Source organism: Geotrypetes seraphini, chromosome 8 (genome assembly GCF_902459505.1).
Source record: "Geotrypetes seraphini chromosome 8, aGeoSer1.1, whole genome shotgun sequence".
Taxonomy (NCBI): domain Eukaryota; kingdom Metazoa; phylum Chordata; class Amphibia; order Gymnophiona; family Dermophiidae; genus Geotrypetes; species Geotrypetes seraphini.
This window is the reverse complement of record NC_047091.1, coordinates 102,312,933-102,340,253: the sequence shown is the minus strand read 5'-3', so window position 1 is coordinate 102,340,253 and position 27,321 is coordinate 102,312,933. Positions and strand designations below refer to the sequence as shown.

Here is a 27,321-nt window from a genome sequence, read left to right as displayed (position 1 = left end):
CATGCAACCCATGAAGGGAAACAGGAAATTCAACATCAAATAACAATCTGGAATGAGCAGCATATACAAGGCCCCCAGGAGGAAAGAGTATATCAACAGTCTGCTGATAACCGCAAATGAGAAATATAACCGCAAATGAGAAAGGCCATAAAGAAACCATGAAGGAGTTGCCTTCCTGGAGAACCAATCAGAGCTGCAATAACCTGTGTTTTGAATGAGGAACCCAAATCCCCACACGCACTCCCAGTCATTCCATCGGACAACATCCAGCAAACCGTACCATACCATCCACATCAAATATACCCGACATATCACATGCACACACCAATCATACCGGCTTGAGAGTAAGCAAACAGTGGGGATCTCCTGGAGCCCTGCAAGGCAGAGTCACAGCTAGACAGCCGCCTGCCACAGAGACACATAAAGTTGTTTATCGCTAGATAAAGCTAAGTGATAAGTTCGGATCTCAAATGCAGCAACCTCCTTCATCCTCTGGAGCCACTGGTGAAAGGAAGCAGGTGTCTGTTCTACCCAGTGGCGTAATATGAGCTTTTTCACCAACAGGAGTGCCGTGTAAAGGAACTTCCTATGTGGGAGAACAAATCCCCCTTGAAGAAACTCCCGCTGATCCCACAAAAGCAACAATCCATAATCCCAGGGTACCTGCCGCCCAACCAATCCATCGAGGAACTGAAGCCAGACAGCAGTATGAGGGCATTCCAGAAACATGTGTACTAAGGTGCCTAGAGCCTTCTGACAATGGGAGCATGTTGCATCATCCCAGAGTCCCATAGCCTTTCCCCGGGCTTTAGCGAAATAAGCGCGGTGCAGGATTTTAAATTGCATCTCTCGAAGGTCAGTGGAGCCAACCAACAGAGAAATATTAGCAAAAAGGTCCAAAAATTGGGCTCTATTATAGTCAACGGCCAAATCCTTGGACCACGGACCTGCCACCCACTCTAAATAGGGAGTTGGTGGGTGAGCTTAAGGACCCTGTACCACATGACTAAAGTATTGATCTGAGAAGGAATCGGAAGCAATTGAGCATCTAATCTGCCAAGAGACCACTGTTGCCCCCCCCTCCACCTGCGTACTGTGGAGAAATAATAATGTCGTAGCTGTAGATAGGCCCAAAACTATGTAGCAGGGAGTTCCCATCGGGACTGTAGTTGAGAAAAAGTGGGAAAAACCCTCGTATCCCCTTCAGAGAGATGCTGCAGACTGACACAGCCCTGGGAAGCCCACAATTGGAATACTGAAATACTTGACTCTAAACTGGTTAATACTGGTTTAGTGTTATCGTTAAAGGTCCGGTGAGTTTTGAGCATATGGACTATAATCTTGTTTTTGCTAATATGCGTTTATTTGAAACTAGTGTGTGGCATTCAGCTGCCTAGCAATGATCAGTGTTATCAAAGTTCAGCATTATTCAAAGGGGCCCTTGAATGTGTACTATATTCGCTAGTAAACTGCTCAGTGGGAGACATTTTTTGTTTATCAAGAATACAGTGTGGATGACCAGGGTTTTATGGTATTTTTGATGCTTCCTGTACTTAATAGGAATGATGAGCTTTAAACATGTTTACACCGCCAGCAGTTAGATAATGAATTTGGATTAAACTACTTAATGATTGTAAAAAGGCTGAGGTGGAATCTGAGAGGACAAAGTGCCCCAGTGTTCATTGGAGATGGTCAGGTGATTGTGGCTGCTTAAGGCACCATATCTTTTGGCATAGGGGACAGAGGTCTGACTACTCAGAGGTTCCTTGTTAATTTAAACCAGGTCAAACTGATATCACTACATAGTAGCTGCTGTGTTTTTCAGTTGAATAAGTTATGGTCAGACTTTTCCTGGCTATCGTGTTTCATGCTTTCCTAAGCATGAGAAATCTGAGGTGAGCCTTCAGCAAGGCTAGATTATTTACAAATTATGCTGTGGGGTCAATTTGGTTTTTTTTTTTTATATCCAAGTGTTGGTGGATAGTGAGCATTTCACCATGTGGTTTGGAAAACTTTTAAAAAGAAAAGCAAACTAGCCATTCAAGTTTCTAAATACAGCAATAAACCAAGGAGCCTAAAACCATTCCTCCTGATCTAGATATGATCATAAAGCTTTTTAAATGTTCTGCTTTTGAACCTAGTCCAACAGACATATTGGTCATTATTACCATCTATTTCATTTAGTAAAAACAAATTCTTTACTGAAGAAATTCAGTCACATTGTTAGATAGATGTCCTGCATAGTTAATGGTTGATTTGCCAATTTTAATTATACAATGGCTTACATTGATTTTAAATGCTTTTTGTCAAGAGAGTTTATTTTCCAGTAGCATTGGTGGGATTGTTGACACCTCTTATCAAAAACATACCTTTGGAGAAAAATCTTCTTTCTAATTGTAGACCTGTGGCCAGCATACTACTTGTGGTTAAACTAGCGGAGTCTTTTGTTGCAGTTGCAGTCATTATCAGATTTTTTTTTAATTAAATTATTTGCATCCTCTACAAATTTGGATTTAGACAATTCTATTCTGTTAGCATTAGTTTCTGAGATAAAAGTTATTGTTTGCTGAAGGTAGATCTGCAATTTGATCTAACGGCAGCATTCAATATTGTGAACTAATTACATCTTATGATATGATATAAGCTGTGCTCAATTTGAGTTTCAGGACTTGACTTTCAGGAAGAACTAACTCTTTAAAGAAGTTTTTCAGTCATAAATTCACTCAAGACTTTAATTGCTGAAAATACGAGAATAGTCCCAATGAAATAATTTTTTATGTTAGTATTGTCTTTGTCTAATTGTATAAGTGATCTTGTGTGGGAGGAAGGGGGGATATCAGGACTGGCTGTTGCCTCAGGCCTGGAGAGAGGGAGGGGTAGTTGTCAGGATGGCTGCTGCTGCTAGGGCTGGAGGGGAAGGGGTGGTTGTTTAGAGATTGTCTGAAGAGTGCGAGAGACACTTTTTTGGCTGGCAATTTTTTTTTTTTTTTGTCGGTTGGTTGAGAGTGCCGTTTAATTGAATGTCTGTTAGCTGAGATTCTACTGTATTTTGTGCTTCATTTGTGTACCATTTATTATCCCAGAACAAGCAGGCAGCATATTCTCTACATGTGGGTGACGTCATCCACGGAGCCCCGTCGCGGACAGCTTTTCAAGCAAACTTGATTGAAGATCTTAAAGTTTGCTAGTGCTGCACAGCGCATGTGTGTGCCTTCCCGCTTAGCTAGAGGGCGTGACTCCTCAACGTGGTCCTCAGTTCAAATAGCTAGCAAAGAAGCCAAACCGGGGAGATGGGAGGGTTGCGAGAATATCTGCCTGCTGTCCCTGGATAACACTTGTTACGGTAAGTAACTGTGCTTTATCCCAGGACAAACAGGCAGTATATTCTCTACATGAGGGTGACCTCCAAGCTAACCAGGATGGGACGGTGGGAGAGTTGGCAATTTAGGAGAACAGATTACGTAAAACCGACTGGCCGAACTGGCTGTCGCGCCTGGAGAAAGTATCTAGACAGTAGTGAGAGGTGAATGTATGAACCGAGGACCAAGTGGCGACCTTGCAGATCTCCTCAATAGTCGTAGACCTGAGGAAAGCGATAGACGCCGCCATCGCTCGGATTTTATGCCCCGTGTCCTGGCCCTGCAGCGGGAGACTAGCCTGAGCGTAGCAGAAGGAAATACAAGCAGCCAACCAGTTGGACAAAGTATGCTTGAAAACAGGACGCCCCAACCGATTAGGATCAAAAGATATGAAGAGTTGAGGAGCCGTCCGATGAGACTAGGTGCGTTGGAGGTAAAAAGCTTACCTAAGGCTTTCCCACTGTATAGTGCCTTGGACTTTTTCTAAAGTCATTAGGTGGTGGCACACTTCTGCATGCAGAGAGGGGATCCAGGTGCATCTGGCTGATCTGTATAGATTCAGAAGTTGATTGAAAGGAGACCACAGCAGCAGTAATTTCCCTGCTCGAAAGCCTAGGTTGGGTAGGGAATTATGTCAGATGTTAGCTGAATTTCCCCCAGGAGTTGAATACCTTGGGGTTCACTGCAACACCAAGTAGGGTGCTTTGTTCCTTCCTGAGGAGCACATAAGAACATAAGAATTGTCGCTGCCGGGTCAGACCAGTGGTCCATCGTGCCCAGCAGTCCGCCCCCGCGGCGGCCCTTAGGTCAAAGACCAGTGCCCTAACTGAGACTAGCCTTACCTGCGTACGTTCTGGTTCAGCAGGAACTTGTCTAGCTTTGTCTTGAATCCCTGGAGGGTGTTTTTCCCTATAACAGCCTCCGAAAGAGCATTTCAGTTTTCTACCACTCTCTGGGTGAAGAAAAACTTCCTTACGTTTGTACGGAATCTATTCTCTTTTAACTTTAGAGAGTGCCCTCTCGTTGTCTCTACCTTGAAGAGGGTGAACAACCTGTCTTTATCTACTAAGTCTATTCCCGTCATTATCTTGAATATTTCGATCATGTCCTCTCTGTCTCCTCTTTTCAAGGGAGAAGAGGCCCAGTTTCTCTAATCTCTCACTGTACGGCAACTCCTCCAGCCTCTTAACCATTTTAGTCGCTCTTCTCTGGATTTTTTTGACTAGTACTGTGTCCTTCATGTATGGCAACCAGTGATTGACGCAGTATTCCAGGCGTGGGCGTACAGCGGCATGATAACCTTCTCTGATTTGTTTGTGATCCCCCTTCTTAATCATTCCTAGCATTCTGTTTGCCCTTTTCGCCGCCACCACACATTGCGCAGACGGCTTCATTGACTTGTTGACAAGTACTCCCAAGTCTCTTTCCTGGGGGGGTCTCTCCAAGTATTGCACCGGACATCCTGTATTTGTATAAGATTTTTGTTACCGACATGCATCACCTTACACTTATCCACATTAAACCTCATTTGCCATGTCTTGAGCACGATCAGCCCTACATATCTGTGTTCTCCCAGGTTGGCTGTTGGACTGACATCCCATCTTTGAGGGCCTCTTGAGCTCTGTCCAGTGTGTGTGCCTCCAGCTCTCAGCGGTGCCCAGCTCGCGCCTCTAGCTCTCAGCAGCACCAGCTTGTGCTCCCTGCTGCCCTCATTCAAATGACAGCCAACGCTGCACCCTCCCCTAGCTCCAAAACCCGCCTGGACTCTGCCCACGCTTTCCCGACTGACCCTCTCTCCTTGACCCCTAAAGCAGGAGCGGCAGTGGACAGCCAACAAGAGACAGAACTGCCGCTCCTGCTTTAGAAGGCAGGGGGAAGAAGGTTGGTCATCGAATTGGCCATGCCGATTTTTTTTTTTTTTTCCAAAACGAATTGATTTGAATCTGTGAATCAATTCAAATTGGAAGTCTGGCAACACTAGTTCTGGAGGCCAGCTGGCTTTGTATTTGGTTGGAGATTGCAACTTATGGCAGTGTACACAGCAGGTTTAGAAAGTTTTCAGACAGAAAGTCAGAAAGAATCTGGTGCAGTGGATGCTGTTTTCCTCCACCTTTTTAAAAAAATATATTTTCTTTTGATTTTATAACAATACAAAAGAAGAAACAGCATTGCACACTGACAAGCTAAACCATTGCTAGTAATCAAGAAAACCTCAGCAGTCGTAGTTACAGTTCCATATGCAATGTAAAACCCCCTCCTCCCAACGAAAAATAAATAATTCCCAGGGCTCCACTGGCAAAGATAAAGAAAACACAAGAAAAACAATAAGCAAGTCCCCCTCCCCCCCAAGTACCATTATACAGTCAAAGCGAAGCTGCATGCCAAATCAAATAAGGCTCTCAAGCTTTAGAAAAAACAACAAGATTTCCAAACATGAGTGCAGTCAATTTAGACATCAGGCATATGTAGTCTAGTTTAGCAATACATGCTCAAGGGGGGATAGGTAAGGCTTTTTCCACCACCTACTTTTCAGATCAATGGAAAAAAGTCCCCTAAAGTTTAACAGCCAAACAAATAATGGACTTCTATACACAATTAGAACATAAGAACATAAGCAGTGCCTCCGCCGGGTCAGACCACAGGTCCATCCTGCCCAGCAGTCCGCTCCCGCGGCGGCCCAAACAGGTCACGACCTGTCAGAATCATCAGAAGGGGCTCCCTTGCCACCTTGGCTTCCCATTTAAGTCCTGCCTTCCTATCGAAGCCCTAGCCCTCCGGTCTTTCACATGCACGACCTGGTTGGTTTTTACTCATTACCTGGTGTTACATCCCAGCACCTCTCTCAGTATCCCACGATCCCTTTATCCCTCAGGAATCCCTGGTCCCTGAGGGATAAAGGTCCCTGAGGGACCCTGAGGGATAAACAGTATCCCTGTTTGAATCCCTGGACCGTACTCTGCCTGATCACTTCATCCGGTAATGCATTCCAAGTGTCCACGACCCTCTGGGTGAAAAAAAACTTCCTTGCGTTTGTTTTGAACCTATCTCCCTTCAGTTTCTCAGAATGCCCCCTCGTATTAGCTGTCCCCTTCAGTCTGAAGAATCTGTCCCTATCCACCCTCTCTATGCCCCTCATGATCTTGAAGGTTTCTATCATATCTCCCCTGAGCCTCCTTTTCTCCAGAGAGAAGAGCCCCAGCCTATCCAGCCTCTCGGCGTATGGGCAGTGTTCCAGCCCTCTTACCATTCTCGTTGCTCTCCTTTGGACTCTTCCAATTAGAGAGAGAGAGAGATGACAACTGTGGTTAGTAGCTCTCAGATGCCTGCGCAGGTCAATAGAAATTAATACAGCTTTTTTGGCAGGTTTTGCAGTTTCTTTCATAGAGCTACTTGTAACCACCTACTCTACTTTGTGATTTAATATGTAAATACTGGAAACATTTCTTATTAAGTGCTTTAATCATGCTAGTTCACATTTTTCATTTTATTAGGGTGATTTTTTTTTTAATTCTATTTTACTAGTCTTTAAGCCTGTTACATTAACAGGTGCTAGAATATGTCTGTCTGTCTTTCTTTCTTTCTGTCTCTCTCCCTGCCCCTTTTTTCATTTCTTTCTGTCTCTCTCCTTCCCGCTGGCTGTCTGTCTCTCTTCCTGCCCATGTGTCTTTCTTCCTTTCTTTCTGTCTGTCTCCCTCCCACTGTCTTTCTTTCTGTCTCTCTCCCTGCCCCCTGTGCAGCAGCAGCATTTCCCTCCCCCTCCACTTCCCTGAGCAGTAGCTGCAGCAGCATTCCCTCCCCCTCCATTTCCCTGTGCAGCAGCAGTTGTATTCCCTCCCCCTCCTCTTCCCTGTGCAGCAGCAGCAACGGTATTTCCCTCCCCCTTCACTTCCCTGTATAACAGCAGCAGTATTTCCCTCCCCCCACTTCCCTGTACAGCAGCATTCCCTCCCCCACCACTTCCCTGTGCAGCAGCAGCAACGGTATTTCCCTCCCCCTCCACTTCCCTGTGCATCAGCAGCATTCCCTCCCCCTCCATTTCTCTGTGCAGCAGCATTTCCTTCCCCCACCCCACTTCCCTGTGCAGCAGCAGCGGTATTTCCCTCCCTCTCCACTTCCCTGTGCAGCAGCAGCATTCCCCCTCCCTCCGTTCCCTTCCCAGCACCAGGTTGTTTATGGCCAGGTCCCTTAGTCCCTTGCCGGAGTTATTTTTAAGTTTAAAGCTGCCGCGACGGCTCCTCTCACGATCCCCGACTGCGTCAGAAGCCTTCTCTCTGATGTGACGTCAGAGAGGCTTTCAACACAGGTGCAGCTGTGAGAGGAGTTGCTGCGGCAGCTTTGAACTTAAAAATAACTTTGGTCAGGGACTTTAAGGGAGCTGGCCAGACCACGGGCCGCTGAACAGTACCTGGAGGACCGCGAGTGTGGAGCTGTTCTGTTAGACAGAGTGAGGACGGAAGGGGGGAGTCGCCTCTGTGCGTCCCTGCTTAAGGTGACTCTGCATGCGTTGAAGAAACCACCGTTGATTCCTTCTACTGTGCATGCGGGGCCACGGAGCTACGGATCACAAATCATGCAGGTAGGAGTGCGCATGTGCGCTTAGGGTTTTATTATTAGTGATTATAGCTTGAACGCACAGACCCCTGAAGAAGCCATTAACTGGTGAAACGGGTCCCGTCGGGCTAGCTCTTCAATTTAGCAATCGGCTTTAAGATAAGTGTCGCTTCAAATTAAAGCTCTTAATAAGCAATGTTTCCAGTATTTACACATTAAATCACAAAGCAGAGTAGGTGGTTACAAGTAGTTCTATAACTGCAAAACTTGCCAAAAAAGCTGTATCAATTTCTATTGACCGGCACAGGCATCTGTGAGCTACTCACCACAATTGTCATCTCTCTCTAATTGGAAGATAATTGTGTATAGAAGTCTGTTCTTCCACCACCTAGCCAATAAAAGCTTTGCAACCACAAACATATGCTTAGCAAAAGAGTGAGCAGGTGGAGAAAGTCCCTGAAGCTGGACATGCAACAAACAATAATCCATGCTTAAAGGTAAGTCACATATAACACATCACTCAAGGTTGAAAGCAAAGAGGACCAAAAGACCTGCACCTTAGGACAGTCCCACCATACATGAAAAAACGTTCCCTGTGAGCCACAATTACGCCAACAGAGGCCAGAACAAGTAGGAAACATTTTAGAGAGACGAGCTGGAGTTAGATACCAAGAATAGAAAATTTTGTACCCATTCTCCATCAGGAAGACTGAAATAGGGACCTTAAACAGGTGTTTGAATACCAAAGGTCAGGAGGGCACACCAATCCTGGCAGCAAGTTGAGTCTCCCACTGGGAGATAAGACCCTGGGCAGAATCAGTCTAAACCAACAAAGCCAGATAAAATCTAGTAACTCCACCCCAACCTGATCCCTTACAAGTTTTAAATTTTATTAGATTTTTATATACCGCCTATCAAGGTTATCTAAGCGGTTTTACAATCAGGTACTCAAGCAGAGCTTGCTCCATCAATGTTTTTGAAAGTTCCAGTTCCTCCCAGCCCTTTCTTTTCAGAAATGCATGTGGTTTTCCTCCACCTTTTTGAACTGGTAAATCGCTGGGATCTGCTGTGCTTCAACCTCGTGGCTTCACATCAAAATATGAAGTGTGCCTGCTTCTTCAGTTGCAGGATAGAGTTCAGCATTGCATGGATCAATGCATTAGTGCTGCCTTAGCTGCAGCAGAAGCCTCTGTTTTCTCCCTTGCCCCGATTGGAAGGATCTTCTGTAGAGCAGCACTGATACAGATCTGGTGTGCTGCCGGATTGTGTTCATGCTCCTTCTGTTAAGGATGCAGGTTTCTGAGGCTGGGACTGGTAGTTATTGAGGAGCCCAATCTCTTCCAAATTAGACCTGGCCCTTGAGAGGCAGTGCCTAAAGAATGAAGGTTACTCCTGCTTTGGTTATATCCACATTGTGGTCTACATTGTTGGCATATATCCGAGTCTGGTGTGTTTTTTGGGCACTGATGCATGGAGCATAAGCCTCTTCCTTATAAGTTCCAGATATTCTGGAATTCTTGCAGAAGGGCCTATAGCAGAGCTTAACCCTCAGCTTGCTGAAAGTCCAGGTGACAGCTCTTTAGTATTTCCAGAGTAAGTTGGGGGTGGGAGGCTCTCTGGCCAGTGCACACGGTTATCATGTGTTTTCTGTGTGGGATGGGACATGTTCAACCTCTGGTCTGGGATCTTAACCTAGTCCTCAGTATTCTACCATTCGAACCTGTGAAGGAAGCCTCACTAAAAGATTTTACTCTGAAGATGTTTTATTTTTATAGCCATTTGTTCTGCCCGAACAGCAATGAAGATGCAGGCCCTGTCTTGCAAAGATTCTTACTTGTCCTTTTTAGATGATGATGTGTCTCTCCCAAATTGTGCCTTTGTATTTTGCTGAAAGTGGTTTTCCCTTTTCATATGAATCAGGTAGTTTCCTTCCTAGTAGTTTTGAAGCATGGGAGTTCAGTCTTCCTGGAAGCTTCATAGGCTGGATATCCGGAAGTGATCAACTCTTTCTATATGTTGGATTGATTTATTTTAGAGCACAGGGGGAATTGGGGACTACACAAAGGGCATTTGGCCTCTAAATCCTTCATAGCACATTGGATTAAGTTAGGTAGCCTGTCATTCATCTGAAGGTGGCTCCTGTTGGTTTGCAGGTGCATTCCACTAGGACTTGGCCAATTTCCTGAGCAAAAGCAAAGCGATAACAGGGTCCTTGCTGCACTCCTTTGTGAAGCATTACAAAATTGATGTTTTAGCCAGGAGCAATGTGGTCTTTGGCAGAGCAGTCAGTGATTTTAGGGAGTCTCATCTTCCCCTTGCTAAGTAAGGCTTCTTTTATATATTCTGGTTTGGATTGGTATAGCACAGTGTCTCTCAAACTTTTTCGAGCCGAGGCACACTAAAGGTAGTAGCCACAGCTTGAGGCACCCAGAAGTTCGCAGACATCACTGTGATGACATCACGCATATGTGTGACATCACCAAATCAACGTCCGCGCATATGCAGAGGTCCTCCAGATGGTGCCAGCAGGGAAGAGGGCCGAAGAGACGGAAGAGGCACTGGCGCCAGCTGATCACCTACAACAGTGTTTCTCAACTACTTCAAGCTAAGTACTCCCTAAGTCTAACAAATATCAACTGAGTACCCCAACCATAGACCTCCCTAAGCCCACACAAGCTCTGCCCCAGATCCCATCCCCTTTACTAATTGTAATGCAATTTTTTCCATTCATTTTTCATATGCATACAATATGCACAGCAGATATAAATTCTCAAAACTGACACATTTCAATCACTATATTGAAAATAAAATCAGTTTACCTACCGGCGATCCTATGCAGGCTGCTGTAATTAGCTTTAAAGGTGAGGCCGGGGGGAAGTTGGAGGACGCTAGAGAGAAGGGGGAAACATGCAGGCCTTCGGTGAATCGGGCAGCGCTGGCGCTATACCGCGTAGAGAAGTCAGCTGGCAGGTGCCTCTCTTTCTCCTCAGCGTGCCACGGCACACTTGGAATCTCGGCAAACAGTTTGAGATACACTGGTCTAGCAGGATAAAGAAGGTGATATATTTTTTTTTTCCTTACCTGCTAGTTTCCTTTCCTTGATTGCTGCTACACCAGTCCAGTTACTTCCTTGGAAGACTGCAGTATAAGGCAGTGGTTCTAAAACCTGTCCTGGGGAGACCCCCAGCCAGTCAGGTTTTCAAGATATCTGTAGTGAATAAGCATGAGGCAGATTTGCATGCCTGTTACCTCTATTACATGTAAATTTGCCTCATGCATATTCATTAGGGATATCTTGAAAACCTGACTGGCTGGGGGTCCCCCAGGACAGGTTTAAGAACAACTGGTATAAGGGATTTCTTTTAGGCTTTGCTTGCTTCCTGAGTTGTGGATTTTTGTTCATTCATTTTAAGAAATTGTGGTTTTATCATATCTGTTGCAAGGGTTACTATAGGGTCTCAATGCTAGCTGTTTTGGCAGTAGCATACTGAAAAATTCCAGGCTGCCTCAACTCATATACTAGTGATGTCACTAGAATACTTTAGTTCCATATCTCTATCTCCATCTGCTGATAAGGAGGGACTCAGTCCATTGGTTTGGACTGGTCTTGCAGGACTTAAGAAACTTAATGGGTAAAAATAAACATCATATGTACTGTATATACTTGAATATTGGATGAGATTTTGGGGTAAAAAAAAGGCCCAAAAATGGGGATCTCGGCCTATATTTGGGTCATCACCCAGTGACCACCTGACCCCCCTCCCAGACTTGTTGCAGGCCTCTGCTGGCCTGCCGTATGACCTGGTAGGTCGGAACAGCAGGGATCCCTCCCATCTCCCGTCCTGTCTGATTCTAACAATTTTTTTTACCCTCTCCCCCTGCGTACCTTTTTTGCCTTTTTGAATCCCTGGTCGCCAGCGGTGTATCGGGCAGGAGCGAGCTTTTCGTGCTCCTTCCCCGCGATGAGTCTCTCCCTCCCTGGATGTCTGCCTCAGATCTCGCGGCCAGTGGTGCACACGGCAGGCGATGGCTTTTCGAGCTCCTGCCCGGCCCTGCGCTGCTCCCTGAATGGCTGGGTTCTAATGCGTTTCGCCTAGGCTTTTTCAAAGAACCTGTAATGCAGTTCTCAGGTGTGAAATCTGCCGCATTCAGCTACAAACATAGTGCAGCAGATTTCACACCTGAGCACTGCAGTACAGGTTCTTTGAAAGAGCCCAGGCAAACGCGTTAGAACCCAGAAAGTATTTCTGAGCCCTACCCATCTTTTTTCAGATAGCCCTACCTAGCTTTTTTTCCAGATAAGTTTTCACGTTTTGAATTTACACATTGATTTCTTTGAATGTGAATTTGTACACCATGTCTCACGTGCAATGATTAGAGGTGATTATTTCAGACGCTCCATCATGCAGTCTGACAACTAATTCTCTGAGCACTTAAAGAGATATGCACTTCCATTTTTTGTGTTTTGATAAAATGGATTCTAGCCATTTTTCCAGCAAAAATAATCTCAGTTTGGTAACTGAAGTCTAGTACACTGCTGTATTTATTCAGTACTTTATATAAATAGCAGCTTTGCAGTTTGTTGCAAAATTGACACCATGATTATGAAGAGCATGCTTCCGTTTTGCTAGTTTTATTTTGCTTTCATCTCTGCTGAAGATATAACTTCATTTTTCTATTTTTCTAGGCCTCCATAGCTCTAAAGCCATCAATCCGGTTCCAGGGAAACCAAGGGGTAAGTATTTACAGTACATGTAGAATAATATAATAGGTCGACAACTGTAGAATTGTTGCTCTTTTGAAAATATCTAGGGGTAGGGGAATGGAAGATCATACTTGTACTGGAATCTGTCATGAGAAGATTAAGACTTAAATTACAAAAGCAGTTTTATTCTTACCATGTGAAACTGTTTTAAATTCAAGTTTTTGAGGCATTATTTTAATATGTAAAAGAATTTCCCAACAGCTTTCTTGCATATTGGGCCCAGCTGTGACTGAAAATCTTGGCAGTTTTATGTTATTGGTCTAGGATGGAGAGAACAGCCTTCACTGTTCCTTGGAAGTTAATTAGATATGAAAGATTCAGGGCCAGATTCTCAAAACTTTAACGCCGTCGCTAAACTTATTTTCTGACGGTTTAGCCTGAATGCATTTTAGTGGCAGATTATCAAAACAGATTATCTCAGTCTTTAGCTAGTTTTTTAGCAGTCTCCGACACTGCCATGCAAATGGTGCTCTTCAACATTGAAATGAGCACTCCGGTGGATTCCTAAAAATCACTGAGCCATTCTCCAAGAGCGTGTCTGATTTTGGTGACAAGAATCAGCGACTGGTCTGGGGGTGCCGATACAGTGACAGCACTGTTAAAAGTGCATCTTGTGGCATGTGTTTTCACTGTCATTATAGCCCCCTTTGGCAGCGGGAGAGTTGCTGTGTCTCCCGCCACCAACTGACACACCGTTGGATCCTGCTTCCAACCGACACACACCACCTGCAGCGGGAGAGATGCTACCAACCAATACCCTCCCCAAAACTCACTTCGGCAGTGGGAGAAATGCCCAATCTCTCCTGCCCAACCGACACCCCCATCCTTCTCAGCAGAGAGTTGCCCAATTTCTCCCACCCAACTGACACCCCCCAACTCCCCTCTGCAGCAGGAGAAATGCCCAATCTCTCCCACCCAACCAACTCTCCTCAGCAGTGGAAACGTTGCCCACATTCCCATTGCTATGCAACTCCCTCCCTGTGCTTCCAATGAACCCCCCTTACCTTATTTTCAGATAGCTGGCTGGGGATGCCTGCTCCCTCTGGCCAGCTGGCCCGCCTCTTCAAAATGGTGGGCTTCCCCTCCCCGATGCATCCTGGGGTGCACAGGGGAGGGGACTGAGGCTCTGATTGGCCCAGGTTGTTTGAGCCCTCATGTTGGCTTTGGCGGAGGGGGGCTGTTTATAAATGGAATTCCCAGCGGTGAACGCATTGCGTGCAAGGATGAGGGACTGTTCCACCTGCGATAGGGAATGAGGGGGGCTGCTGGATGTATGATCGGGAGGAGAGCTGCTGATCTGGAGAGGAAGGGAGGCAACTGCGAGGACCAAGGCCATTCACCACTATATGAATGGTCTTGTCCTTGTACCCGTGGAAACTAGTTAATTGTTTCTCCCATTCTGGCGGGATACCTACGACTAGCCATGGATAACAAGTCACAGTGTCGTTTTTTAGTTAGGATTCTTCAACTTGGAAAAGAGACAGCTGAGGAGCGATTTCAAGTTTATTTAAGCTTGATATACCACTTTAAATACCAAAGTGGTGAACATTGTAAAAAATTTTTAAATATGAGTGACATGGGGAAAAGACATCATAAATACATCAATAAAATACATCATAAAATACATCAAATAATGGGTAATACATGCTACAAAAGAGAAATGAATGGGATACATTTCATAAAAATAAAAAGAGGGGGATTGGTAAAACAAAAGGGAGAGGGGAATTATTTGAAATATGCCCGTTGTCTAAGTCTCATATATGTTTAATCCTAGTTATAAATCTCATAAACATCTTTAAAAAGAAAAGTTTTGAGACTGGATTTAAACTTGCTAGGGTTATTCTCCTCTCTCAGGCCCAAAGGAAGGGCATTCTACAAAGTAGGCGCAACCACTGAATAAATAGTCTTACGTGTGGTATCATAAAATAATTGCCAAACCGAGGGGACTGCTAGAAGATGCTGCTGTGATGAACGAAGGGAACGTGATGATTCATATGGGATTAACAACCTATCGATAAATAAAGGGGTGTGATTGGTTTGGACTGTGAAAGCAAGGAAAAATTTTTTTTAATGTAATTCTGTGAGTGATGGGTAACCAGTGTGTGTTGGGTTTTTTTTAGAAGTGGGGTAACATGATCAAATTTCTTGGTGTTAAAGATGATTTTTATTGCAGTGTTTTGTATGAGTTGGAATCTCCTAATCTCTTTTTGAGTTATTCCCTGGTAGAGAATTATAATAATCTAGAGTTGAAATTACCATGGAATGAATGAGAATATTGAGCGACTTTGGATCTAGGAGAAAGGTTAGCGAGCTTATCATTTTGAGTTTAAAGAAGCTTTTTTGGGCTACTGAGCTTATTTGTGCGTGGAAAGTGAGTGTGTTATCAAAAACTACTCTTAGGAGTTTGATAGTCGGCAATAGTTGTATTGGGATAGAGGAAATACATAGTGGTGCCACTAGGGAATCCATTTCTTTTACAGAAAAAAGCATGGCTTTAGACTTTGAAATTTTTAGAGATAGAAGGCTTTGGCCATGCTAGGCGTTAATCGTATTCAATTTTGGTTGATTTCCTGAATTTCATGCTGACTATGTGTTTGAACTGGATGAATTAGTTTGATATCATCCGCGTATGCGAAGTTGTAAATCCTATTGATTGTGTGATGGTCAATAGCGGTGCAAGAAATAGATTGAAAAGCATGGGCGATAGGATGGAGCCTTGGAGGATCTAGTGAGGTCTACAAAATCCTGAGTGGTGTAGAACAGGTAAGTGATTTTTTTTTATTTTTTTAACTCTTTCAAAAAGTACAAAGGCTAGGACACTCAATGAATTTACATGGAAATATCTTTAAAACCAATAGGAGGAATTTTTTTCCATTCAACAATTAAGCTCTGGAACTCATCAGAAGATGTAACCAGCAGTTAGCATATCTGGGTATAAAAAAGGTTTGGACAGGTTACTGGAGGAAAAGTCCATAGTCTTCTATTGAGAAAGAGATGGGGGAAGCCACTTCTTGCCCTAGGATTGATAGCATGTATTTGAGATTCTGCCTAGTACTTGTGACCTGGATTGGCCACTGTTCTGACCCAGTATGGCAATTCTTATGTTTATGGAAAACAGGAAGTTAGGAGCTAAGGAGTAGCTCCATTTGCATTCTTAAGTAGTAGCAAGTAATAATAATCATAGCTAGATTATCTCTAGTTTTATTTCTAACAGCTCAGCTAATCTGAGACATTTATTGAAACGTTACTAGCTGTTCACGGTACAAGGTTTCTCTGGAATTACTGCTGAAAGTAAGACTCTTTAAAGCCATAGTAGTATGGCCAGAAATCTTGTGGCATAGCTGATAAAGTTTTTAAATTTCAGTGAACCGACATACTGGCTATATGTTGTTAAGAGCTGGGATTTCATGGTGGTGGCTACCACTCAAGGTGATATTACAGTACTATAAATAGGGTCCTCTTCAGTCTAGATTTTGCCTCATTACTTTATTGTAGATATATCTGAAAAAGCCAGGACTGATACAACTCATTTTGAAGGTGGGTAGAGAGAAGTCAAATGATTAATAAAGGGTTTTTGTTTTTTTTTAAAGTTATGACTAAGATTAGAGGAGTACCACCCTCTAAATTTAAAAACGATTTATTGTCCGGCTACTAAGTGAAAATATTATGGAATAATGGCAACCAACCCAGCAAGTCTGATATTCACAATGTCCTCAGTGCTTATGCACATTTTATTGCTAATTTTCTAACACAGGGCCCAGCTGGCAATCACTACCCCGAGATTGACATGGCAGTTCATAGGATTGCTACTGAGCCACTGTTTTGATATTCCTCTTTTAAGAACATAAGAACAGCTTCCACAATGTCTATCTCAATAGCAGACTCTGGACTTTTTCTTTGTTAAAACCTTTTTTAAACCCAGGTACACTACTTTGCCAGAGTATGTGTTAACTATTTGTTCAGTGAAAAATATTTCCTCCTATTTGTTTTAAAAGTATTTCCAAGCAACTTCATTGAGTGTCTCCTAGACTGTAATTTTAGAAAGAGAAAACATGGATTCACTTTTACCTGTTCTATATCACTCAGAATTTAGTAGACCTCGATCATATTTCCCCTCAGCTGTCTCTTTTCCAAGCTGAGGAGCCCCTAACCTTTTTAGTCTTTTCTCATATGAAAGGAGTTCATCTCCTTTACTATTTTGGTCACTCTTCTATTGAACCTTTCTAATTCTGCTATATCTCTTTTGATAACCAGAATTGAAAACAGTTCTCAAGGTGAGGTCACAGCCTGGAGGAATAGAGGCATAATATTCTCAAATTTGGGTGACATCATCTACTGAGGACATCTCACATGTGGGTGACATCATCTCACTGAGGACAAGCAGGCATAATATTCTCATATGTGGATGACATCATCTACAGAGCCCAGTACGGCCACTGCAAAGTGCTCTGTCACTTTAAATCTTTATACAGTGCCCATACCGTGTGTGTGCTGGTGTGTTCCCTTCCAATATCAGCGCAGGGGACCATCAGTTTAATTTTCTGTGGAACCGAGAAGCTGTGTCAAGCTGATTTTAGGTTTTTGTCATATTTTTAATAATTTTTCAGAGTTTTTTTTCGCTTTTCCCTTGAGTTTGGTAAAGTCAATTTTTCATTTTTTGGGCTTTGGGCCACTTCAAAGCCCTTATTCATCCCTGCGAGCATCAACGTTTCTCAGTATACTTTTCACTTGACTTCCCAAAGCCATCATGCCTTTTAAATTCACATTGGCATTTTCCCCCCATGTCAAAGAGGGTGCCAGGCAGCTTCAAGAAATATATGCGATGTAATCACACTATTTCAGGCTGTGACCCCCATAATTGGTTTGTTCAGTGTCTTTGTCCTGCCCATCTGGAATTCATTGTGAACTCTGCATATGCAAAAGAAGTCACTGAAAGCCCGATAAAGCCAGTGTGATAAACCTTTTGGCTCAGTATTGATATCCAGCTTGACAGGAGATTTGGGACCTGATGTTCACCCTGCATAGACACCGGCATCAGTGTCGACACCGTGTGCACTGACGTCCACTTGATCAGATAGAGCATCGGGTTCTCTCCAGAGACAGGACTTAATGTCATCTTCATCCATACATCATGTATGGGGATAGGCATTATATATGAAAGTTAAGAAGCGCAAACATTTTTCCCTTTCTTTGCATGGCCTGGAATGGCATCACAGAAGTCTACCTCCTTGACACATAGTAAGTGTCGACACACTGTGGACTGCTCTCAATTGCTGCAGATTATATCTCTTCCCATTCATGCTTTGACATTAAGGTTTCCCATACCCAGACAACATGCACCAAAAACGGTGCACTCAACGTAGTAGGACCGTTTCAGACACTAACCTGCACAACTGGTGTGTACAGTGTCTATCTAGGTTCTAACCATCGAGATATTCCATGCAAACACTGCTCTCGTATGCAGAAGAAGTCGCATAAAGCCATAAAATGTACTTTTTGGTACAACTTCAGGGGCATCGAGCATGGCTGGAGATTCCAACCCCGACGCTCAACCTCGATCTACTCCGGCATTGACAACTCATTATTCAAGGACACGGTGAGCGAGGTGCAAAATCTGTATATCCCCAGATTTAGAAAAGGCTGCAAAAAGAGCCGAACAAAAGACCCGGCGTGGATAACTAAAGAAGTGAAGAAAGCGATAGGCGATAAGAAGAATTCATCCCAGAAATAGAAAAAGGACAAAACCGAGGAGAATTGGAAAGAGCGCAGGAAGCATCAAAAAGAATGTCACCTTGTGGTTAGAAGAGCAAAAAGAGAATATGAAGAGAAGTTAGCCAGGTAAGCACAAAATTTCAAACCATTCTTCAGGGAAGCAGCCGGCAAGGGAGGAGATGGGACCGCTGAATGACGGAGATAGGAAAGGAGTGGTGAAGGAGGAAAAAGAAGTGGCAGATAGACTAAACATGTTCTTCTCGTCAGTATTTACACACATACAACGTGCCGGAACCTGAAAAAATCTTCAAAGGAAATCAAGCAGAAAAATTAACATCCATGGAGGTAAGCTTTGAAGACGTACACAAGCAGATAGATAGATTAAAAACTGACAAATCTCCGGGCCCGGACGAAATCCACCCTAGGGTATTGAAAGAACTAAAGGAAGAAATAGCGGAACTACTACAGCAGGTTTGTAATCTATCCCTGAAAACAGGCGTGATCCCAGATGATTGGAAGATAGCTAATGTTACGCCCATCTTTAAAAAAGGATCGAAAGGTGACCCAGGGAACTACAGACCGGTAAGTTTGACTTTGGTTCCGTAGAAAATGGCAGAACCGCTGATAAAAGACAGCATCGATGAGCATCTAGAAAGGAATAAACTTATGAAAACAAGCCAACATGGCTTCTGCAAGGGAAGATCGTGCCTAACTAATTTATTGCACTTCTTTGAAGGAATTAACAAACAAAGGGATGGACAAACAAAGGATGGACAAAGGGGACACCATAGACATTGTATACTTAGATTTCCAAAAAGCCTTTGACAAGGTACCCCTGAAGCCTACTACGGAAACTGAAGAACCATGGGGTGGAAGGAGACGTGCATAGATGGATCAAAAATTGGTTGGCGGGTAGGAGTGAAGAGCCAGTACTTGGACTGGAGGAGGGTCACAAGTGGTGTTCTACAGGGTTCGGTATTCGGACCGCTGCTTTTCAATGTATTTATAAATGATCTAGAAACAGGGACGAAGTGCGAAGTAATAAAATTCACAGACGACACCAAACTATTTAGTGGAGTTAGGACTAAAGAGGACTGCGAAGATTTACAAAGGGACCTGAACAGGCGACGAGATGGCAGATGAAGTTCAATGTGGAGAAATGTAAAATCTTGGATGTAGGAAACAGAAACCCAAAGTACAGCTATACGATGGGAGGGCTGTTAATGGGTGAGAGTACCCAAGAAAAGGACTTGGGGGTAATAGTGGACAAGACAATGAAGCAATCGGCACAGTGCGCAGCGGCCGCTAAGAAGGCGAATAGAATGCTAGGTACTATCGAGAAAGGTATTACAACTAGAACGAAAGAAGTTATCCTGCCGTTGTATCGGGCTATGGTGCGCCCACATCTGGAGTACTGCGTCCAATATTGGTCGCCGTACCTTAAGAAGGATATGGCGATACTCGAGAGGGTTCAGAAAAGAGTTTGACATGCTGAGAACTCTGAGAACACAGCTTCTCACCTCCGCAGTAGAGAGCTGCACGGGAACGGGGACGATGGGAATCCCGCAGGACCCACGGGTTCCCCCTTCGGGTCACGGGGATCCCGTGGGGACACCCCCTAGGGTCACGGGGTTCCTGCGGGGCTGGATGTATTCAGCCGCGAGGCTCGTCTCCCTACCTGCCCTCAGCCCTGCCGCAGCACACGAACGGAAGTCTTCACGATGTCAGCGCTGACGTCGGAGGGAGGGAGGGCTTTGCTTAAGCCCTCCCTCCGACGTCAGCGCTGACATCAGGAAGACTTCCGTTCGGCTGTGTGCGGCAGGGCTGAGGGCAGGTAGGGAGACGAGCCTCGCGGCTGAATACATCCAGCCCCGCAGGAACCCCGTGACCCTAGGGGGCGTCCCCACGGGATCCCCGTGACCCGAAGGGGGAACCCGTGGGTCCCGCGGGATTCCCATCGTCCCCGTTCCCGTGCAGCTCTCTACTGCGGAGGTGAGAAGCTGTGTTCTCAGAGTTCTCAGCATGTCAAACTTTTGTCTTTTGGGTGCCTTCTCTTTGGGTTTTATCCTTTAGTTTTATTTTTTTCCATCATTTCTTATTTTTCTTTGAGTTCTTTTAGTTTTGGTCAAATTTTCCCCAAGTTTTCAATTTTTTCTTTTGTGGGCCGTTGGACCACCAAAGTTTTTTTTGGTTTTTTTTTCCCATTCCGGGAGCATCAAAGTTTTTTTGGGGGGTTGAGTTTTACTTGAGCTCCCTGGGCTATTGAGCCCTTTGACTTTGCATCAGCAGTTTTCCCTTTGATGTCCAGGGTGCATAGTGGCTTCAAGCGGTGTACTTGATGTAATAGGACCATTTCAGGCACCGATCTCTACATCTGGTGTGTGCAGTGTCTTGGTCCTGACCGTTGAGACATTTCTTGCACCCTCTGCTCTTGTATGCAGCAGAGGATGTTTTAAAGCCCGCAAAATTCAGTTTGAGCAGCTCTTCGGTACGACTTGAGGTTGTTTATCTAATAATAGAATGCCACCTGATTCAGAAATCTGCTCAGTTTCCAGTATTGAAATATATGCATATTTGAGAATTTGCAGAATTATTTTCTTTAGTGCTAGCCTATTCTTAGATAACACAAAACACCTATAATCCCACTATGACACAAAAACATCTGCAGACGTGACTTCTGTTTTCAGTTACAAGAAGTCACTTTGAGTGGCTTATATGCAAAGAGGAGAATGAGGTGAGAAGTATCATACCAGATTCATATGCATAAACCAGAGAGCATTAAAGTGCTAACTTTAGCATTCTGTATAGGAAGCCTAGAATGCTACAAAATATTTTTTTCTTTTCTCTTCTGAGTCAGAAATAATATATCACTTCCTAAGCAAAATACCAGCAGATTTTGGAGCTACATAGCCAGTATGAAAAGGAATAGGGCTCTGCAGTGATTAGTAAAACTTAAGTTTAGGACAGTTGAGGAATAAACCTTTTACATCAAGTAAATCCAGCATTATAGTGTGGACATGGCAAATTTCTAATGATCAGCATTTTAGAAAACTTGGGGCTAGATTCTCAAAACTGCATTAAAAACCAATTGGCCACTATTGCAGCCGTTATTGTAGTGATTTCAAAAAGGAGAGTCATTCTCCAAAAAACTCGCATACAAATAAGGTTGGTGGAGAGTGGCGAAGGTTCGCTAAATTTGTATGTGTCCATTGCTGGTGATAGCAATCGGCACATGCGCAGAATAAACGCAGGAAAAAACCCCCACAGCAACAAATGGAAGATCAGCTCGAGGGATGCGCACTCTGTCCCGCTGCTGAAGTCAAACCCCCCTCACGGCAACGGGTGAGATGCCCACTCCTTCCCGCTGTGAAACAATCCCTCCCCCCCAGCAGCAAGAGAGAAGCCAACGCCTTCCCACCATCAAGCAATAACATCCCTCCCGTGCCTCTGATGAACCCCTGCCCCTCTTCCTTGTTTGTCATGGCTGGCCGGAAGGATGCCTACTTCCTTTGGCCAGCAGATCCATCTCTTCAAAATGGTAGCCTTCCCCTCCCTGGTGCATACTGGGATGCGCTGGGGAGGAGCCTAAAGCTCTGACTGGCCCAGGCTCTTTAAGGCCCCTCTCATGTAAGGGGCCTTAGGCATCTGGGCCAATCAGAGCCTTAGGCCCCTCCCTGGACATTAGGTTGTGCTGTATTAATTATTGAACATAAGAATTGCCTCTGCTGGGTCAGAGCAGTAGTCCATCGTGCCCAACAGTCCGCTCCCGCGGTGGCCCCTAGGTCAAAGACCAGTGCCATAACTGAGACCAGCCCTACCTGCGTATGTTCCGGTTCAGCAGGAACTTATCTAATTTTGTCTTGAATCCCTGGAGGGTGTTTTCCCCTATAACAGCCTCCGGAAGAGCGTTCCAGTTTTCCACCACTCTGGGTGAAGAAGAACTTCCTTACGTTTGTACGGAATCTATCCCCTTTTAACTTTAGAGAGTGCCCTCTCGTTCTCCCTACCTTGGAGAGGGTGAACAACCTGTCGTTATCTACTAAGTCTATTCCCTTCATTATCTTGAATGTTTCGATCATATTCCCTCTCAGTCTCCTCTTTTCAAGGGAGAAGAGGCCCAGTTTCTCTAATCTCTCACTGTACAACCACTCCTCCAACTCTTTAACCATTTTAGTCGCTCTTCGCTGGACCCTTTCGAGTTGTACCATGTCTTTCAAGTATGGCGACCAGTGCTGGATGCAATATTCCAGGTGAGGGGGGGTACTATGGCCTGGTACAGCGGCATGATAACCTTCTCTGATCTGTTCATGATCCCCTTCTTAATCATTCCTAGCATTCTGTTCGCCCTTTTCGCCGCTGCCACACATTGCATGGACAGCTTCATCGACTTTTTGACCAGTACTCCCAAGTCTGTTTCCTGGGGCGTCTCTCCAAGTACTGCACCAGACATCCTGTATTCGTGTATAAGATTTTTGCTACCGACATGCATCACCTTACACTTATCCACGTTAAACCTTGTTTGCCATGTCGCAGCCCATTTCTCGAGTGTGTTTATGTCCCATGGCAGGTCTTTGCAATCCTTATGCATCTTCACTACTCTGAATAACTTTGTATCATCTGCAAATTTTATCATCTCGCTCGTCGTACCAATTTCCAGGTCATTTATAAATATGTTGAAGAGCACGGACGAGTCTGAGCACCGAACCCTGCGGCACTCCACCTTTGCAAGAAACTGATGTCTTATTGAAATGTCATGTTAGCAGTGTGTTCAGTAGTGCTGCCCGATTCACGATTCGAATTGATTCGGTTTTTTGTTGTTTTGTTTTTTTTAATCGGGCTTGCCGATTCCACCAGGTCTCCTAAAGAAGGAGCGGCAGCGCTGCCTCTTGCTGATCGTCCACTGCCACTCCTGCTTTAGGCGGCCCCTCGGTTCAGTCGGGAAGTGCTGCAGTGGTTAGGTGCTCTTTGTAGCATCCTCAGGCTTCCCCCCCTAGCCTCCCACTCTTACCTTCAGCTAATTATGGCAGCCTGCAGAGAGGATTGCCAGTGCTGTAGCGATCCTTGCAGGCTGCCATCGTCCTTCGCAGTACGTTCCCTCTTCCGTGATCCTGCTCCTGACGTCAGAGGATGGGCGTGACCACGACAGAGGGAATGTGCTGCAGAGGCCGATGGCAGCTTGCTAGGATCGCTACAGCATCGACGAGCCTCTCTGCAGGCTGCCGTAATTAGCTGAAACTAAGACCGGGAGGCCAGGGGGAAAGCTAGAGGATGCTGCAAAGAAGGGAGGAACATGCAGGCCTTTGGGGGGAGGGGGGCCCTGGTGTTAGAAGTACACGGAGGGAGGGAGGAAAGGGGGTTTTTCAATGAGCTGTGCATATGCCGGACTGGGGGAGGGGCCGCCGCCGAAATAACAGATCTACTTCAAAATGTGCGTGTCTGGCCTACAAGATCCTACATGGCATCCTTCCTGCCGTTATCCCTCTATCCTGGAACTCCCCAACTCCTACTTCCTCCAGATCCTCCCAAATTTTTAAACTATCCTTCCCTTCCATAAAAGGTATTTCCCATGCAGGCAAACTTGGGTCATCCCTCCCCTTTAGAATCACTGAGATCTGGAATAACCTCACCTCCCCACTCCGAACCTCAAGCTCCCTCCAACTCTTCCGCAAACACCTAAAAACCTGGCTATTCTCAAAACTGTAACACTTCCCCCCTCTTAGGCCTCTCACCTTCCCCCTTTACACCTAACTCTTTAATCTCTCCACTGTAGTTCCTCTCTCATCCTTCTTCCTGTAAACCGTGCCGAGCTCCGCATTCGTGGAGATGGTGCGGTATATAAACCCAAGGTTTAGTTTAGTTTAGTTTAGATCTAAAAACAGAGAGGGAATGATATGGTGGACAATGGTATTTAGGGAGAGAAGTTGGACACAAGGGATGGTGTAGAGGGGGGGCGAAAGAGATACTGGATAGGAGGGTAGTTGGGAAGAGAAAGGGAGAGCTGGTAGACCCTGGGATGGTGGATGAAAGGGTAGTTGAGAAAATGAGAGATGGTGGATCTGGGGATGGCGGGATCCATCGCTGCAGCTGCGGGGATGGAGACAAAAGAAAGGAAAGATGCCAGACCTCTGGGAGAGGGAAGGGAAATGGAAGGGGAGGACAGAGATGGAACACAGAGAAAGAAGAAAACGACAAATGGGCAAGACACCCTGGCAAGCGAGTTATCTGATTTGAATAATGACTAAACAACAAAATAAAATATTTTCTGTTTTGTGATTACAATGCTTCGTATCTGAAATGTGTATTCTGCCAGATCTGATATTAAGAACATAAGAATTGCCTTTGCCGGGTCAGACCAGGGGTCTATCGTGCCCGGCAGTCCGCTCCCGCGGCGGCCCCTCCAGGTCCATGACCTGTAAGAGTTTCCTACCTAACCTTAATGTCCTGTAAGGTAAACCTCTATCTGTACCCTGTTATCCCCTTTGCTTCCTGGAAGTCATCCAGTCCCTTTTTGAACCCCAGAATTGTACTCTGTCTTATCACTTCTTCTGGAAGCGCGTTCCAGGTGTTTACCACCCGTTGAGTGAAGAAGAACTTCCTTGCATTCGTTATGAATCTGTCTCCTCTCAGTTTTTCTGAATGACCTCTTGTTTTTGTTATCCCCGCTAGTCTAAAGAATCTGTCCCTCTCCACCTTCTCTATGCCTTTCATGATTTTATAAGTCTCTAACATGTCCCCTCTCAGTCTCCGCTTTTCCAGGGTAAAGAGCCCCAGCTTGTCCAACCGTTCGGCATATGAAAGGTTCTCCACAAACGTGAGCTAGCATTTAACAGAGAGAGTGGAAGTCTTTTTTGTTTGTTTATTTTGTTTACACCACAGCACCAATGTGGGTAGGAGAGGGCAAAAGGGGTGGGGTGGGTGAAGAGGCTATAAAATAAACCCATCAAGGTGTTTGAATAAAACACCCAATTGAGTAGGAAAACCGAATCAAAAAATCATTTCAATAGGCTGAATCGAAAATTTTTTTCCTGAATCAGGCAGCACTAGTGTTCAGGCAGAGATTTTGAGAACATGCCTTGCCCTGTGACATCATTGTGCCCTTTATGATACAATGGCTGCCCTGATGGACAGATCCTGATCCATCCTGTTATTTTATTTATCTTAATGAAACTGTGACTTAGGCATCCTATTTCAATCTGTTCCTTTCTACAAAATGACTGTTTTCCCTGTTTAATAGATGCCACTTCTGTTGTCTTGTGTTCTTATAAGTTTCCCTTGATTTCGTTTCACTTTTTTTTTATTGTTGTCTTTAGGTGACCATTTATTCTATTTTATGGAATTAGGTCTTTGTAGTATTGCGGTTTATGATGGCTCTGAATGCCACAAACCATCAGGTTTTTATAATGGCCAAAGTAGCTTAAAGGCCATCAACTATTTCTCTTCAAAAGATCAAAAATTAATAAAAAGACACTCTGGACTTTCTGGTTTATCTGTGGCCTCTAGTGTTTGTTCTTAACATGAAGCGTTGATTCTGACCAAATCTGAATGTCTGTAGAAATCCTTCTGTAATCCCTTCAGCTGATCATCTGAAAGCTATTACAAAATAAGACTTTAAATCTGGCCAAAACTTTTGTCCATATTGTAGGCAAGAACTTAATGCAAAGTTGGAAAAAGTGGAAGGTTCTCAATCTGATTCCGGTAGTGATGATCCCCCTTAGTGCAGCTGAAAACCTCAATGCCAGCCTTATACCTCTTATAATAGTATATCAAAACTCCAGCATTAAATTTTTGTATTTTTTTTTTATTGATCCTCAGTGGGCTCTCAAAGTGCCTTTGAGGGTTATGCAAAATAGTTGCCTACACCCGATAGTCACTGGATCAGTTTTCTATTAAATTTCTTAATTTTCTATTTCATATGTCATTAAGGGACTCATAATCGAAAGAGAAAAATGTCCAAAAACCGGCCTAAGTCGGCACTTGGACAATCATAAGTCAAAAACGTCCAAGTGCTGATAATAAAACCAGGTTTTGGATGCATTTAAAAACGACCTAGGCCTTCACAGTGCCGCTGAACGACAATAGCTAAATGGGGCGTTTCAGGAGGAGTGTCGAGGGCGGGATTTGGGCGGGACGTGGGCAGATTTAGACTTAGTCATACTGCATATATAACTAACGTGACCATTTATTTTTTTCATCAAAACGGGACATCTATTAATATTCAGTCCTGCCCCCAATTTATTCCATGCCCAATATTTCCCACTAATATCCAACTATGAATAAGGTAATGTCAATTCTAATCTAAGAGAGTTGGCCTCAGTAATGGAGCCTACGCGTAGCCATTCAATGACTGGGGAATTCAGCGTAGCTATACTTGCTCCTTTAATCTCCAATCATTGGCCTCACTCTCATTTGCATTACTCAAAATTTCTAAAATTTATATCCTTATCAATCTTTTTTTCTTTCTTTTTATGTTTTTTATATATAAATCCTTAAAAGATCAATCTTCATACACTTCCTATCAATTCCTAACATTCATCCTTATTCACATGTTTGAGACTATACTATCTTTATTATCATTGTATTTAAGAAATTCTTAACTTCAGCGTTATGTAATCACTCAAAAATATCGTTATTCTCTAAATAATGGCTTATACTAGCCTACTTGATCTATCAATCAGCACTTATATTTCATAGCTAGAGCCAGTTCTCAACAAACATTAGCTTATCCGAGCCTACTTATCTTTAAGGCTCATTTTTAGGACAGCATTCATCTTAAGTCAGCACTTGTATTTCACAGATATAGCCAACGTGGCCAACGTTTCGTGGGCGAAAATTCAAGCTCACTGCATCAGGGCCAAGTTATTTAGGAAACAAGATGCTGAAACATAAACACAAATATATATATAATCAAAAAATGTAATTTACTTACAATTTCCT

General features: G+C 44.2%; 1 protein-coding gene across 1 annotated transcript in view; it reads left to right on the top strand.

Moving 5' to 3' along the window:
• Positions 1 to 27,321, top strand: part of ELL (elongation factor for RNA polymerase II) — a 176,845-nt gene that overhangs the window by 49,756 nt on the left and 99,768 nt on the right. Inside the window, 1 exon segment of the mRNA XM_033954987.1 lies at positions 12,598 to 12,645. Within this exon segment, the coding sequence (XP_033810878.1) occupies positions 12,598 to 12,645 (48 nt within the window).